A 12,892-nucleotide genomic window follows, 5' to 3' on the forward strand; every position below is an offset into this window, starting at 1 on the left:
CGCCTCCTGGACCCCGCCAGATGGAATTCTCTTGCAGACGGGGTCCTCAGCATGCCCTCTCTGCATGACTGGGTGGGACGGGTTGATGTAACAGGGATGAGACGGTCCCTTAGGTAACCTGGCCCCATGCCATGTAGGGCTTTAAAGGTGATAACCAACACCTTGAATTGGACCCGGAAGCAAACTGGCATCAAGTGCAGCTCACAGAGCAGCAAAGTTATATGTGCTGATCTTGAAGTACCTAAAATCCCCCGTGCGGCCACATTCTGTATCAGCTGAAGCTTCCAGATACTGTTCAAGGGTAGCCCCATATAAAGCGCATTGCAATAGTCTATATGGGAGATGACCAGAGGACCACGAGTGACTGAAGGGCCTCTCACTCCAGGAAGGGGCGTAACTGGCGCACAACATGAAGTTGTGCAAAGGCCCTTCTGGCCACGACTGTCACCTGCCCTTCGAGGAGGAGGAGTGAATCCAAGAGGACCCCCAATGTTGCTCTTCAAACATGAAATTCTTTTTTTAAAAAAGATACGTTGTGATTAATCCTATACTCCCTGAGAGGGCATGAAAAGAGCTACACTATTATGTTGATGGTCTCTGCCTGTGGAAGAAGTGATGTCCTATACATCAGAAGTGAAATTGGTCTGCTCTCAGAAACCTTTTTATTGGAGTATTAAAATACCGTCTCTTTAAATCTTCCAGCCACACTCTGGAAGAGAACTGTTGAACAGATCCAAAGCACTCTTCTTCCCCTAATGGTCTTGGAAATGGTGGTGATTCACTGGTTCTGGAGCTATAGCAGTTAGTTTTCCCTCCCTTGGAATTGAAGCAAAGAGAAGATATCATGATGAGGGAGAAAACATCTACTGGGCTATCTGCAGGGTGTGGGCCAAAAAGTCACAATGGCAGGCATGACTACATGATCAGAGCCCCACCCCTTTGTATGGACAACAACATTGCTGCACGTACAAAGGTACAGGGCTTCCATTACTAGGGTGGGTCTGCCATCTGGGCTTTTTGATGCTCCCTGTGGACTGGATGCCCCTGCCTCTGATGCATGCTGGCCTAGGCTTTGCTTTTGGTGAAAGTTGCTGGGTCACTGCATTACAATAAACAGTGATATCTAGTACATCCCGTACTTTTGACAATGATGGTTTTGTTGGTAGTTTCCAACAGCTTTGTTCAATCTACATTTTGATCAGTTCTCCAATACGAGATCCACAATTGCTCCTGGATGAAACTAATATATGAAAATCATGTGAGGATCACACTTCCTACTGGGCCATAGTTTGCTTTTACTGTGATCTGTTGAATAAACCACAGTGACTAGGCTTATACATCATCCTGTGCCACAAACACAAAACTGCAAAATCAGATAAGCCACATCATGGCTTAGCAGAATGTCTAAACCCAGCTCCTGTGGTCAGTACTTCACATTCTTTTCCTTTAGGAAATGTCTATTATTTCTCTTCAGTGTGTAAGGATATTTGAGTAGTATTGATGGAAATTTGCCTAATGTAGAAGATACTGAGTGGCTGTAAGATGCTTCACACAACTTGGCAGAACTTTCCATAATTCTTTGAAAATTCAGTGTGTTCCGCTATAGGCTCTTTCCCTTCCTCTCCCTCTCTCACCCACGCACACACTCTTAGAGTAATAATTTAAAAGAGGTATGTAACAGTTTTATGTTTTTCCTTTTAGGAACCACGGCACCTGCAGCTTTTCAGTGAATTCGGCAGTGGGGACGTATATATGTCTTTGAGAGGCAAAAAGATATCTGGAGTACCAGTCACTTTTGGGTTCTGCTTCAAGGTAAGAATTTAGCATTTCAATAAGAGCCAAACATGTTTCAGAGGATTAGATTATTTTCTGCATGCTAACGCACTTTTTTGATGCGGGGAAAAAAAAACTAAGAAAAAAAAGAGATTTTATTTGTGAAATAGGAGAATTAGTGGCTTTTATTTCAACAGGTATAGTCTTCAAGATATGCATTAATGCTAAACAATATGCTGTGGCCTTCTAGCCTTATAAAGCAGGAGGAACCAGAGACCTGAAACAGCTTTATGCAGACAGTGAGCAAAGTAGGACCTGTTGGATGACAGCAATCCGGTTGCTGAAGGTAAATGTCTTCTCTTCTGTTCATTGTCTTCAATTGTTTCTATAGTTACTGTATACAATACATTTCACTCTTCTCTTTAGCCTCTGGGTAAAATGGTATTTTTAGCCTTCTGAAGCTCAGTGTTGCATGTGTATGCTTCTCATCTGCACAATTATTTAAGTAAATGATGTTTACTTAAAACATGAAAACCGATTAGGAAGTAGCACCACAAGACTGTAATACAAACATATACAAACCACTTATAGAAATATGGAGTCAAAGCTCACTAAAAATGAGTGAGCTGGGAAAAGAGGAAGCTGAAGTCACTAAAGTGGGTGCCAGGTGTGCCCCCCAGGGAGAGCATCCTGTGAGGGAGAACCACAACTGAAAAAGCACCGTGCCTGGAAAAGCGGCCTAGAAGAGCAGTCCACTTAATCTTGGAAGGATGACCAGACCACGTGAGCAGCAATGCTTGGAAGAGGCATTCCTTGAAGAAGTAAGTGGAAGGAAGCTGCGGGAGAAGCGAGTCACTCAAAAGGACCCTTGCAGAGGTCAAAGCCTGAAAATAAAAGGGGCAGCAGAGGATGCGCAAGCGATTTACGCACAAAAGCACTGTCACTGGTTTTGGATTAGCGGGGAAGTGATTGTCCTGCTATTTCAAAGAACTAGTTCAGGAGTATTTATTCCGTAAGGATGGTGCTCCATTTATAACTCTCCTGTATTTTGCCACTACTTTCCCATTCCTTGTATTTTGCTTTGTTCTATCATAATCAGTGTTCTAAGGATGGGAAGGCAGCAGAGCTCTATTACATCTTTTAACCGGTAGTGATAGGAACTTTCCATCTGGGACTATTCCACTCCAATAAAAGTGAACGTTAAAATTCAATTAAGAGGACTACATTGCTTCAGGCAGTTTAGATGGATTTTTTAAAATCTAAAATATGCAGCATAGATTAGAAAATAATAGAAATTACAGCAGATGCCAGTGAAGTTAAATAGTCTATAAAACATATATTTTTCCTTGAATGAAGTAAGGGTCATTGCTTACAGTTGAACTAACACAGAAATCTTACCACAAATCCATCAGTCATTCAGTAGTTATTATACCAATGTTGATTCACGCAATACACTAAGCCATATTGTGGTTTCTTTGGTATTGATTTGGCATGTTGTCTGAAGACAATCAATTATGGCTTGATCACCAAACTTGAATAAATCATGATTAAGGCAATATGTAAAAGCAGCCTACATATTTTTGCCTTAGACTAGATGTGATTTCTTTGTTAATATGTTTATTTGCTCTTTATTCATTCATTTTTGAAATATTGATACATTCCATTAAAATTTCTGTTGGGGTAAGGAGAATATTTCTTTTAGAAAAAGTATTTTCTATTTAGAAAAAGTAAAATTGGACACACATTTTGTCCCATTATATACAGTATTTACAATAATATTTCAGAAGGGAACTCAGATTCAGTTTGTTGGACTGAATGCTTTTTTGAACAAATTCTAGTGATTGGGTTGTCATAATGGATTGGTTTGTATATGGAATTAGGCCTAAATCAAAGAAAGCATTTTATGGCTTAGCATGATATGTGAACCCAGGCCGTTGGCTTGGATCGTAGATTGTTCCTCAATTTATGGAAGAATATAAGTGTGATTGTAAAACCCTCTCCTGGCTGTATCATGCATAATTTGAAGGCGTCTGCTAGGACAAAGTTTCAGGGGTTGTAGATGACTACAGAAAAAAAAAAAGTGAGATAGGAAAAGCTTATTCTGTGAATATTCCATTTGCTGAAGGGGTGATCACTCTTGTAGCTAGAATACTGGCCTAGATAAAAACCTTTTTATATGTTACACTAACTCATGGTTTGCTTAACTAGAGCTTGTTGAATAAATCACAGTTGGTTGGGTTCACTCATCACATGAAGCCATAAACCACAGTAAATGGGATGTAGTAGTTTAATTGGGATATAATAACTTAATGCAGTCAAAGAGTTCGATGCGATTTGGCTTAATTCCCTGAGTAACTGCCTAGAAAGATTTAATGTCTTTTAAAGGAGAAGTGGCTATAAGGGTAGCTTCTTCCAAGTAACATAAAGTTTTGCTGATCCAAAATATTTATTTCCATAGTTGTTATTCCTGTCCTGAGCAGAATCATCTGATCATGTGTATTGGGGTCTTAAAGTACATCCTTCAGCTAGCTTCCCAAAAGCTCATTGTACAAAATACAATCGATTGTTTAAAAATGCCTTTTGTTAATGCTTTTGTCAAGCCAGTCACCTAACAGCACAAAACTATATTGTACACAAAGAGGGTGTTTAAGTAATTGCTTTTGTATGTTGATATTTAATCACTACTTGATCATACATCCAAGATCTGTCTTAGAGCAGCATGAGAGGAGATATTTAAAATTGCCAGTAGATTTAGATTTTTCTAGGGTATTTCTGGATGGGATCTGGAAACAAAAAGGGAGCCTAATTACAGCTGCCTATAAAATACAAAAGCTTGTTGGCCTTTTGTTGTTAGTTTTGGAATCAATGAAAAACTGTTCCAGTGTATTACAGGGTTTTTGTATTACTATTGTTATTGGCAAGCTGTAGGTTTCCTTAGGGACATTCTTTCAGGTACACTGAAGTTTTTTGGGTCACCAGGTGGCCCTGTTTCTTTCCCTACAATCTACTTGTCAAAGGATAAGAGCAAATCTAGGCAGACATTCTCCTTCTCATCTTAGTTTTTGAGAGAGAGACCCATTCAGTTACTTTAAAAAAACATGGAAACTTGTTATTTCATCATTATGAGAATGCCTGCGAAGTCTGTAACAGAGGCATTCTATATTGTTTTTAGTATGTAGCAGAACCATCACACAGTCTATTTTAAATGAAATGGGATAATAATTTGGCTTATCATTGTGACTATGATAATATTAAGTGAAAGGAGTAGCCATCACGCTGAGTTTTCTAAATCAACCTTCTCCAACTTGGGTCCTGTAGAGATATTGATCTGCAACTACCAATCATCATCAACCATATGGCCTAGTGGTAGAATTCACTTTTGAATGTCTGCCTGCCTGTCTGTCTGTCTGTCTATCTCAATTTATATGGTTGCCCATCAAAAATTCATGACTCTGGGCAGCTAACAACAATTAAAAACACCATGAAACACATAACAATAAAAAGAATGCACACATAATCAGCAGCAAAGTCTTTAAAAAAAAAAAAAAAACGAACACAAATCAATATAATCATTGCACAGGCTCTCTGCTACACATCCAGATTTCCAAGCTCAGTGATGCAACCATGTGTTTAAGGCCTTACAAAAGGCCAGCAGGATTGGGGCCAATCTAATCTCTGGGGGGTGGGTACCCTGACAGAAAAGGCTCTCTTCCTGGGCTCTGCCAGATGGCACTTCCTAATAGACAGGACCCAGAACATGCCTCTCTTTCTGGACCTAATGGGATGGGTAGACATAATCAGGGAGAGGTGGTCCCTCAAATAACCTGGCTCCATGCCATGTCTGTGTTTCTATTTTAATGGCAGAATATTCTCAGGTGGTTGAATGTATATACATAAAATTGAAATAGTTCTTTGTTCCTTGTTTATAGTATGGAATGCAGTTGTACCAGAATTATACACAGCCCTATCAAGGTAGAAGTTGGGGCACTTTTCTTAGCACACCCATGGTAGGTATATTTAATAACAATTACTTAAACTAAAATTGAAACACAAAATCCTGATGGTTGCATTATGTGGCCTCCTTAGGCAGCTGATTTTGGAGATCATGGAACAGGAGGAAATTGTTTCATTTGTTTTTTGTCATGTTTTTGATTGCCAAAAGATGATTTCCCCACAATGACTTATTGGCTGAGAGAATGAATGAATGAATGAATTTATAAATGAATTCGATGCCCCACTACGCAATAGAATCTCATGGCCCAAGTCTAGCCCTCCTGTCACTAGTTTGGTACCCTTTATATAATTTCTGCAGTTTCTTCTTTCCTCCCCACCCGTTTTGCTTTTCAGTTGATAATATTTGGGTTGTTTTTATGTTAGAGCAGGATATGCATGGAAGTTTCTTTGAGGTAGGAGAGAGAAGCATATGACTCTCTAAAGGTTATTGGATGATATCCCACCCCCCATCATCCCAGACCATTGGCTGGGACCATTGGCTGAGTCAAAGTCCACCATATCCAAAGGGGAGAAAGTTTTCTACCTCTGTTTAAAAGGTATATTTAAAGGGTGAAGTATAAATCTAACAAAAATCCATTCAACTTAAATAATTAATTAAACCCTGCCTTTAACTAACTAAACAGAATTGTTATGAGTGCAGATTATAATTCTTAAAAATGAAATATTATTTGCTGATCTTCCAGGCATACCCTTCAAAAAAAATGGCTCCAAGGTGGCCATATATTGCTTATGAACCACCTTCTCCTGAAAAGATCCCTTTATTTTTACTTTTCTGCTGGTTAAGCAATAGATCCTATGTTGATATTGTCTGAGAATAATCAAGGGTATACTGTAAAATATTTTGTTTAGATGCATTTAACACATTTTTTATCCTGTAGAGAAGTGTTTCAGAGAATTCTCTTGTGGCTATGGACTTCACAGGGAATAAATCCAGAATTATTGAAAATCCCACAGAAGCCCTATCGGTTGCAGTCGAAGAAGGCTTAGCATGGCGGGTATGAAAACTTCATTTAAAGCCATTCTTAATTTTATGTTTCTTGTTTAACAATTTAGTACTTTTTCTTTATTTTTATGTAGAAAAAAGGGAGCTTACGTCTTGGTACACACAGCAGTCCTACCACTTTGCAAAGTGTCCCCTCCGCTGCAGGTATGCACCACTGATGGATCTTGTAGCATATGAAGTCATGAAGTCATTGATCATTGATACATACATTCACAAAATGAAATCATGAAACAGGTTTATCTCAGTTTCGTTGTTAAAAGAAATTATGGAGATTGCTTTGTGCCTATCAAGGGAGATTTACCTGCATGCAAATTCTGCCCCTCTGTATATGTGTCATGGTGTGGAACTTATAGTGCAATGTTGCTTTTGCTATTTAAGATTCTGCAGATACCTCTGTTTCTGGGCAAGCAAAAAAATTCTTGGGAAGACCAAAGAAACAAGGCAATGAGAGAATGTTGTATATCTTTATAAAATACATTGTTTAGTGTAGGGGTCCCCAAACCCTTCAGCTCATTGACCTCTTCATGAAGTTTCAGATAGTTCATTGACCCCCAAACATTTATTATATGACAATTTAATAAATCCTACTTCAATACTATTACGACTACTAATAGTAACAATAATAGATAGTCCCATCAACCTTTGGGGGTCAATATTGACCCCTTTAGGGAACCTTGGGTTAGGGGGATGCATTCTATAGATTCAGGCTCCTTAGACAATATGGAATGTCCTGTATTTCTCAAATAGAACCACTAAGGAGGATAACATGAAGGCTTTTTTAAAATTGGGAATTGATACATGAAGTAGATCATCTGCTAGCTTCAGAGAACAACTGAAGCTATTCAAGTGATAGTAACTTGGAACCACTGGCACACTGGTTTTCCGGCGCTCTCTAACCCAGAGAAAAATGAATGATGGGGACCGGGCTTCCAGAAAGCAATTCCAAGAAGAATGATAAGTCTCTATCAGTATAAAAGGAGCCAAACCCAAAGGGGTAAATTTGAAGTTTGGCCAATAGGTCATGATTTGGTTTAGATCTTCAACTCTGGTTCAAAAATCCAGCCTCAAGTTGCAAAATAACATTGGGAATACAATTAGTAATTTAAGAACTTTTAAGGATTTTGACTGGATTAATTTGGATTGGGGGTGTGACCCAAGGTAAATTCATATAAGATATGTGCTAGGGCTTTGGAATCAAAAAGCTTTTAGGCTGCTGGAATAAAATGGATATCTCTGGCATGAAAAAAGCCCAGGATTACTGCAACATTGTTGGGCACTTCGGGCTAGGAATTTGGCTCACTCTTTGCAGGAGCCAGAACTGTAGAAAATAATCCCCAGATATTTGAAGCAGAATGTAAAGGTGCATTACTTTACCCTAAAATCGTATGAGACAGACTTGATCTACAACTATGTTTTTAGCCATACACAGTTCACAGCCATGGTTTCATCATAAGATTTCTAGAGAAGATGCACACCAACTGATTCTGAGGCAAGGATTGGTGGATGGGTAAGTTTTTTTCCTTGAAGTTCATATTTAGTGACTGATTGCTTATGTTTTGCCTCACCTACCCTATAAAATAGTATCTCCCCCAAGGTCCATATGGCCCTGCTGGTCTTTGGGCAGGAACTTAAGCCCTGACTCTTCCAGCAGATTGTGAGTTAGTTTTATATGTGCTCCCACTAAACACCAGCAGCAGTGTCACAGATTGATTTATTCCTCCCAGCATCCTTGATTTTTTAATGATGGTGGTAGTTGTTGTAAGCCCAAAGTCACCAATGAGTGGGCAGCCTTAAAAATCAATTAAATTAAACAAACAAACAAACGTGAAGTAATGGTAGTTCAGTAAGGGTTGCTACCTGTATCTGAAGCACCTCTTAGCTTATTTTCAGCAGGCTTTGGCCTAACTTCAGAAGCTCTCCATGGAGAATCAGTTCAAGCCCCTGACAGTAGACCAGCAGGAGGAGAGGAAGAAGAGGGCAAAAGAGAGAATGGGGATGACCATCTATTCCAACCATGATAATCAAACATTCCTTAGTGGATTGTCCCCGTTTGAATGCAGGCCTCAGCTGAGAGTTTCAAATCTGCTTTAAGTTGTTATCTAATCTGCTGGAAATCCACCATGTCAGGATAGAACTAAATTTACAGGGTCCCACCCTTTTATCTCGTAACGCACAGAGTTCTCTCCTTCGAAGAGTTCCCTGTGGCTTCCTGCCTCTTCTCCAGCATCTGCTTCCTGAAATGGGCACTTCATTCTGCTTTTATAAAGAAATGCCAGAAGTGATTTAACATTGTTGGGATTGGAGAACTAATATATCTCTATCTCTATATGTTTATCAGCGATATAGTTGATTTGTAGCTGCACATTTTTAAATATTGCTGCTTTTCTCTTTTCTGCGAAGAAAAGGAAAGATCTATATTGGATAATAACAGTTGAATGACACAAAAAGTAACAACTTCTACGCTTGAATAAAATATAAATAAAAACATTTTGGGAAAACTTTCTAGTAAAACATTCTCCCCTTTCCTTCTGTTTATTTTCCAGCCACTGACCATAACCTAGATTTATATACTTTACATTAAACATTAAAGATTATTGCTAGTATCTATTTGAATTCTTTAATCTATTACTTTTAATCAGTCTTATAACTTTCTTCCTAAAGCCATATTCCAAATATCTAAATTTGGCCTGCTGTGTAGCATACATGGGAACCATTTTTGCTTAAATTTGGTTAGACTTCTATTATGGATATATACTGTCAATTTTGCCATTACTGCATATTCTCCAGTGATGGTTTCCCAGTCTGATATTGTCGGCAAAATTCCTCTTTTCCAACATTGTGCCATATTTGTTCTTGCAGATGTCAGCATGTATCTTAGTTAATTGTGATATTTTTCATTTGTGTTTTCTGGAATTTTACCTAATAAGAATATTTGTGGCATCAGTTCAAATTTTATTTTTAGGATTTTCTGAATATTTTGATGTATTTTTTTCCATTACCTTTGATTTTTTTTTTTTTTTTTTGCTATAACCACCACATATGATAAAATGTTCCTTCTTTTTTAGGGCATTTCCAACATTTATTGTTATATGATTTATCTATCTTGGTAATTACTGATGGAGTTATATACCATCCATAAAACATCCCAATTTTCCTTTAAATTATAACTTGGAGGAAATGTTATTAATTATTTTCCATTACTCTTCCCATTATTGCACTGTGATTATTTCTTTGAAGTTTTGCATCCACTTTATCATACCATTTTTAATTTGTTCGGTCTCTGTGTCATGTTTCAGTAACTATAACTAAAACTATATATACACACACACACATACACAGTATATATGGGCTAATAGGTGATCTTGGTTTTAAGATGACCGAATTTGAAACCCTTATATAAAAGTCCCTCCGCCTTTTCTGAGATCACTTTTTATTATCCAGCAATTTGTAAGTTCACCAGCCATGGTAAATTCATACATGTACTGAGCAGGTCTTACAGTGCCTTTAGTCTGTTTCCTGAGTCTGGATGCACCATATTGGCATATATGATTAAATCTTTCTTACTATTATTGTCCTTCTGGTAAAAGGCATTTGACAGTGAAGCTAATGGTGAAGTTGCCAGACTTATTCTTGTTTTTAAAAGATTCCGTACTTTTATCAAACCTCGTCTTATGATATGTCCTTTCAAATTATTTTCTTCTTTTGTTTCCTTATATAAGTACCTATGAAGTCCATTGGCTAAGTTGGCTCCTCCTATGATTGATACTCTATTTGGGGATTTTATCCATTATGTTATGCGTGATAAGCAGCTAGCATGGTTATATAATTTAAAGTTAGGAAGTGCAAGGTCACATCTTTCTTCTGAATCCTGCAAAATTTTAAATCCTACTCCCGTTTTTTTTCCCTACTTCGTATTCCTCTCTGCCAATCCTGCAAGATTTTGACTGAGATTGGAATTGGTGCCATTTGAAATAAAAAGTTCATCTTGGGTAGTATGCTCATTTTGATTGTCATGATAAGACCTAGCCAAGAAAGTTTTAGGTTTTACTACCTTTCAAGATATTTTTCCCATAATTTATTGTAATTGTTCTGAAATAAGTCTTTATTGCATCCTTTCAGATAAAATCCCAAGTATTCCACTGGATTTTTTTGTTATCTCACAACCAGACTCATTTATTTATTTTTTACAAGGTCTTCTTCTTCTGGGGTTAAATATCTTATTATTTTGTTTTCTTTTCAAGTTTGTCTCCAGAGAATTCACCAAAGTCTTTGATTGTTTTCATCAGCTGTCTTACAGAGCTCTGTGTTTTAATAGTGCTTAGTACTACATCATATACATAGCATTTCAAATGTTATTCCTGTCCATGAATTTTAATCCCAGATATGTCCAATTTGTGTTCCCCAGATTTCTAAAGTGATTACAAATAGTAAGGGAGCAAGTGGGCACCCTTTGTTCATTAGAAAATTTGTAGAGACATTTTTGCTGTTTGCTTTTGATAATATTGGTAGTTTTTGAAGGGGTTTATTACGTTCATTTGGGGACCTTTTATGTTTGTTATCCATCTTGAGCTTTTTGTGGATACAATAATATAGAAGATGTATTTTTCACATTTTTATTCCCTCTTTGTCTATAATGTAATTCAAAACTCCAGACCTTAAACTCACTTGGCAGCTCTCCCATTTGCTAATCCAGACCTGCTTAACTTCATCCTGGATGCTGTGACACATGACTCCAGGCCATGCCCAGTATATAGCAATTAAAGCAATGTTAACTGTGTTATCTTTGAAAAAATAAACAGATAAAATAAGGTGTCTGTGATGCAGAAATATTTATAATTTCTGTGCTAGCACCAAAATGCCATCATTTATGGACATATTTTGCTACCAGAACTAAATATACTTGATTGTATTTTTCTTTCTTCCATAGAGTTTTCTTGGTGCGGGATAGTCAAAGCAATCCCAAAACTTTTGTGTTGTCATTAAGCCATGGATTAAAAATAAAGCACTTCCAAATTGTGCCAGTAAGTATAGCCATAAAGATGCTGAATCAAACCTTTTGATGTTCTGTTTATAAGAACCCAATCCCATTGTTTTGCACTTTTCTATGAAAGAGAAGTTTCATTCTTATATGGGGTATCAACTTCTCATTATGACTTTGGTATCAGCTTGGCAGATATCCCAATAAGCCTATACGGGACTATCATTCTAGCTTATTTTTCCTGTGTGCTTTGAATCTTCCAAGATAACAGTCCATATTTCACAGAACTTGTTTCTTGAGAGATGAAGGTTAAATAAAATTCATATAGGAAAGAGGAATATTTTATTAAATAAAACCCAAGATCCTGTTGCCATACATATGAATAATAGCAGTCTACTCCTAGTTAATTGCCTATTGAAAAATATGTGAATACAGTACATATTATGGGGTTTTTCTGTCTCTCTCCCTTTGCAGTTAGAAGAGGAAGGCAAACTCTTTTATACACTGGATGATGGTCACACCAGATTCTCTGATCTTATTCAACTTGTGGAGTTCTACCAACTCAATAAAGGCATCCTTCCTTGCAAGTTAAAACATTATTGTGCCTGAATTGCACTTTAGCTAAAATATCAACATGTCACCCAAGCCCACTAGAATAACAAATCAAGACAGAACATTACTTTTGAAAAAGCACTTTGCTATGTGAATGAAGTTTAAAAACAAGTAACTGAATGTAAATTCCAGCTTACAGAGAAGAGCTTCTATTCCCTACAGAAAAATAAAATGCGGTACTTTTGTGTTAGGGTTGATTAATCAATGGTTAATCATCCAAATATGAACTTCAAGCTGAAATTGTGTAACTGTGCAGTGCTGGAATCCTAGGGAGTATTTTTCAAAATATCAATAAATGTCTTTTTCACTATTCTTTTGTCAAATGTCTCCTTTGTTTTCTTCTCACAATTACTGTTAGTCTCCTAGGACTGCATCTGAGTGCAGTGTAGAAATGCAACACTTACCCATTTGTACCTTTGTTTGCTACACCTTTCATTGATTTTTGCATATGATGCCATTTAAGCAATTTTTCTTTCCCTTTACCTCAGTCAAGATGTACAAAGATGATCCAG

At 37.4% G+C, this 12,892-nt stretch overlaps 1 protein-coding gene across 1 annotated transcript in view; it reads left to right on the plus strand.

Moving 5' to 3' along the window:
- GRB14 (growth factor receptor bound protein 14) overlaps positions 1 to 12,389 on the plus strand; it is a 64,257-nt gene extending 51,868 nt beyond the window's left edge. The window contains 8 exon segments of the mRNA XM_063306551.1: positions 1,702 to 1,812; positions 2,024 to 2,119; positions 5,703 to 5,780; positions 6,666 to 6,782; positions 6,865 to 6,934; positions 8,210 to 8,297; positions 11,718 to 11,811; positions 12,243 to 12,389. Coding sequence (XP_063162621.1) covers positions 1,702 to 1,812; positions 2,024 to 2,119; positions 5,703 to 5,780; positions 6,666 to 6,782; positions 6,865 to 6,934; positions 8,210 to 8,297; positions 11,718 to 11,811; positions 12,243 to 12,389 — 801 coding nt within the window.
- Positions 12,390 to 12,892: the final 503 nt, after the last annotated feature.

Source organism: Candoia aspera, chromosome 1 (assembly GCF_035149785.1).
Source record: "Candoia aspera isolate rCanAsp1 chromosome 1, rCanAsp1.hap2, whole genome shotgun sequence".
In the NCBI taxonomy this organism is placed as follows: domain Eukaryota; kingdom Metazoa; phylum Chordata; class Lepidosauria; order Squamata; family Boidae; genus Candoia; species Candoia aspera.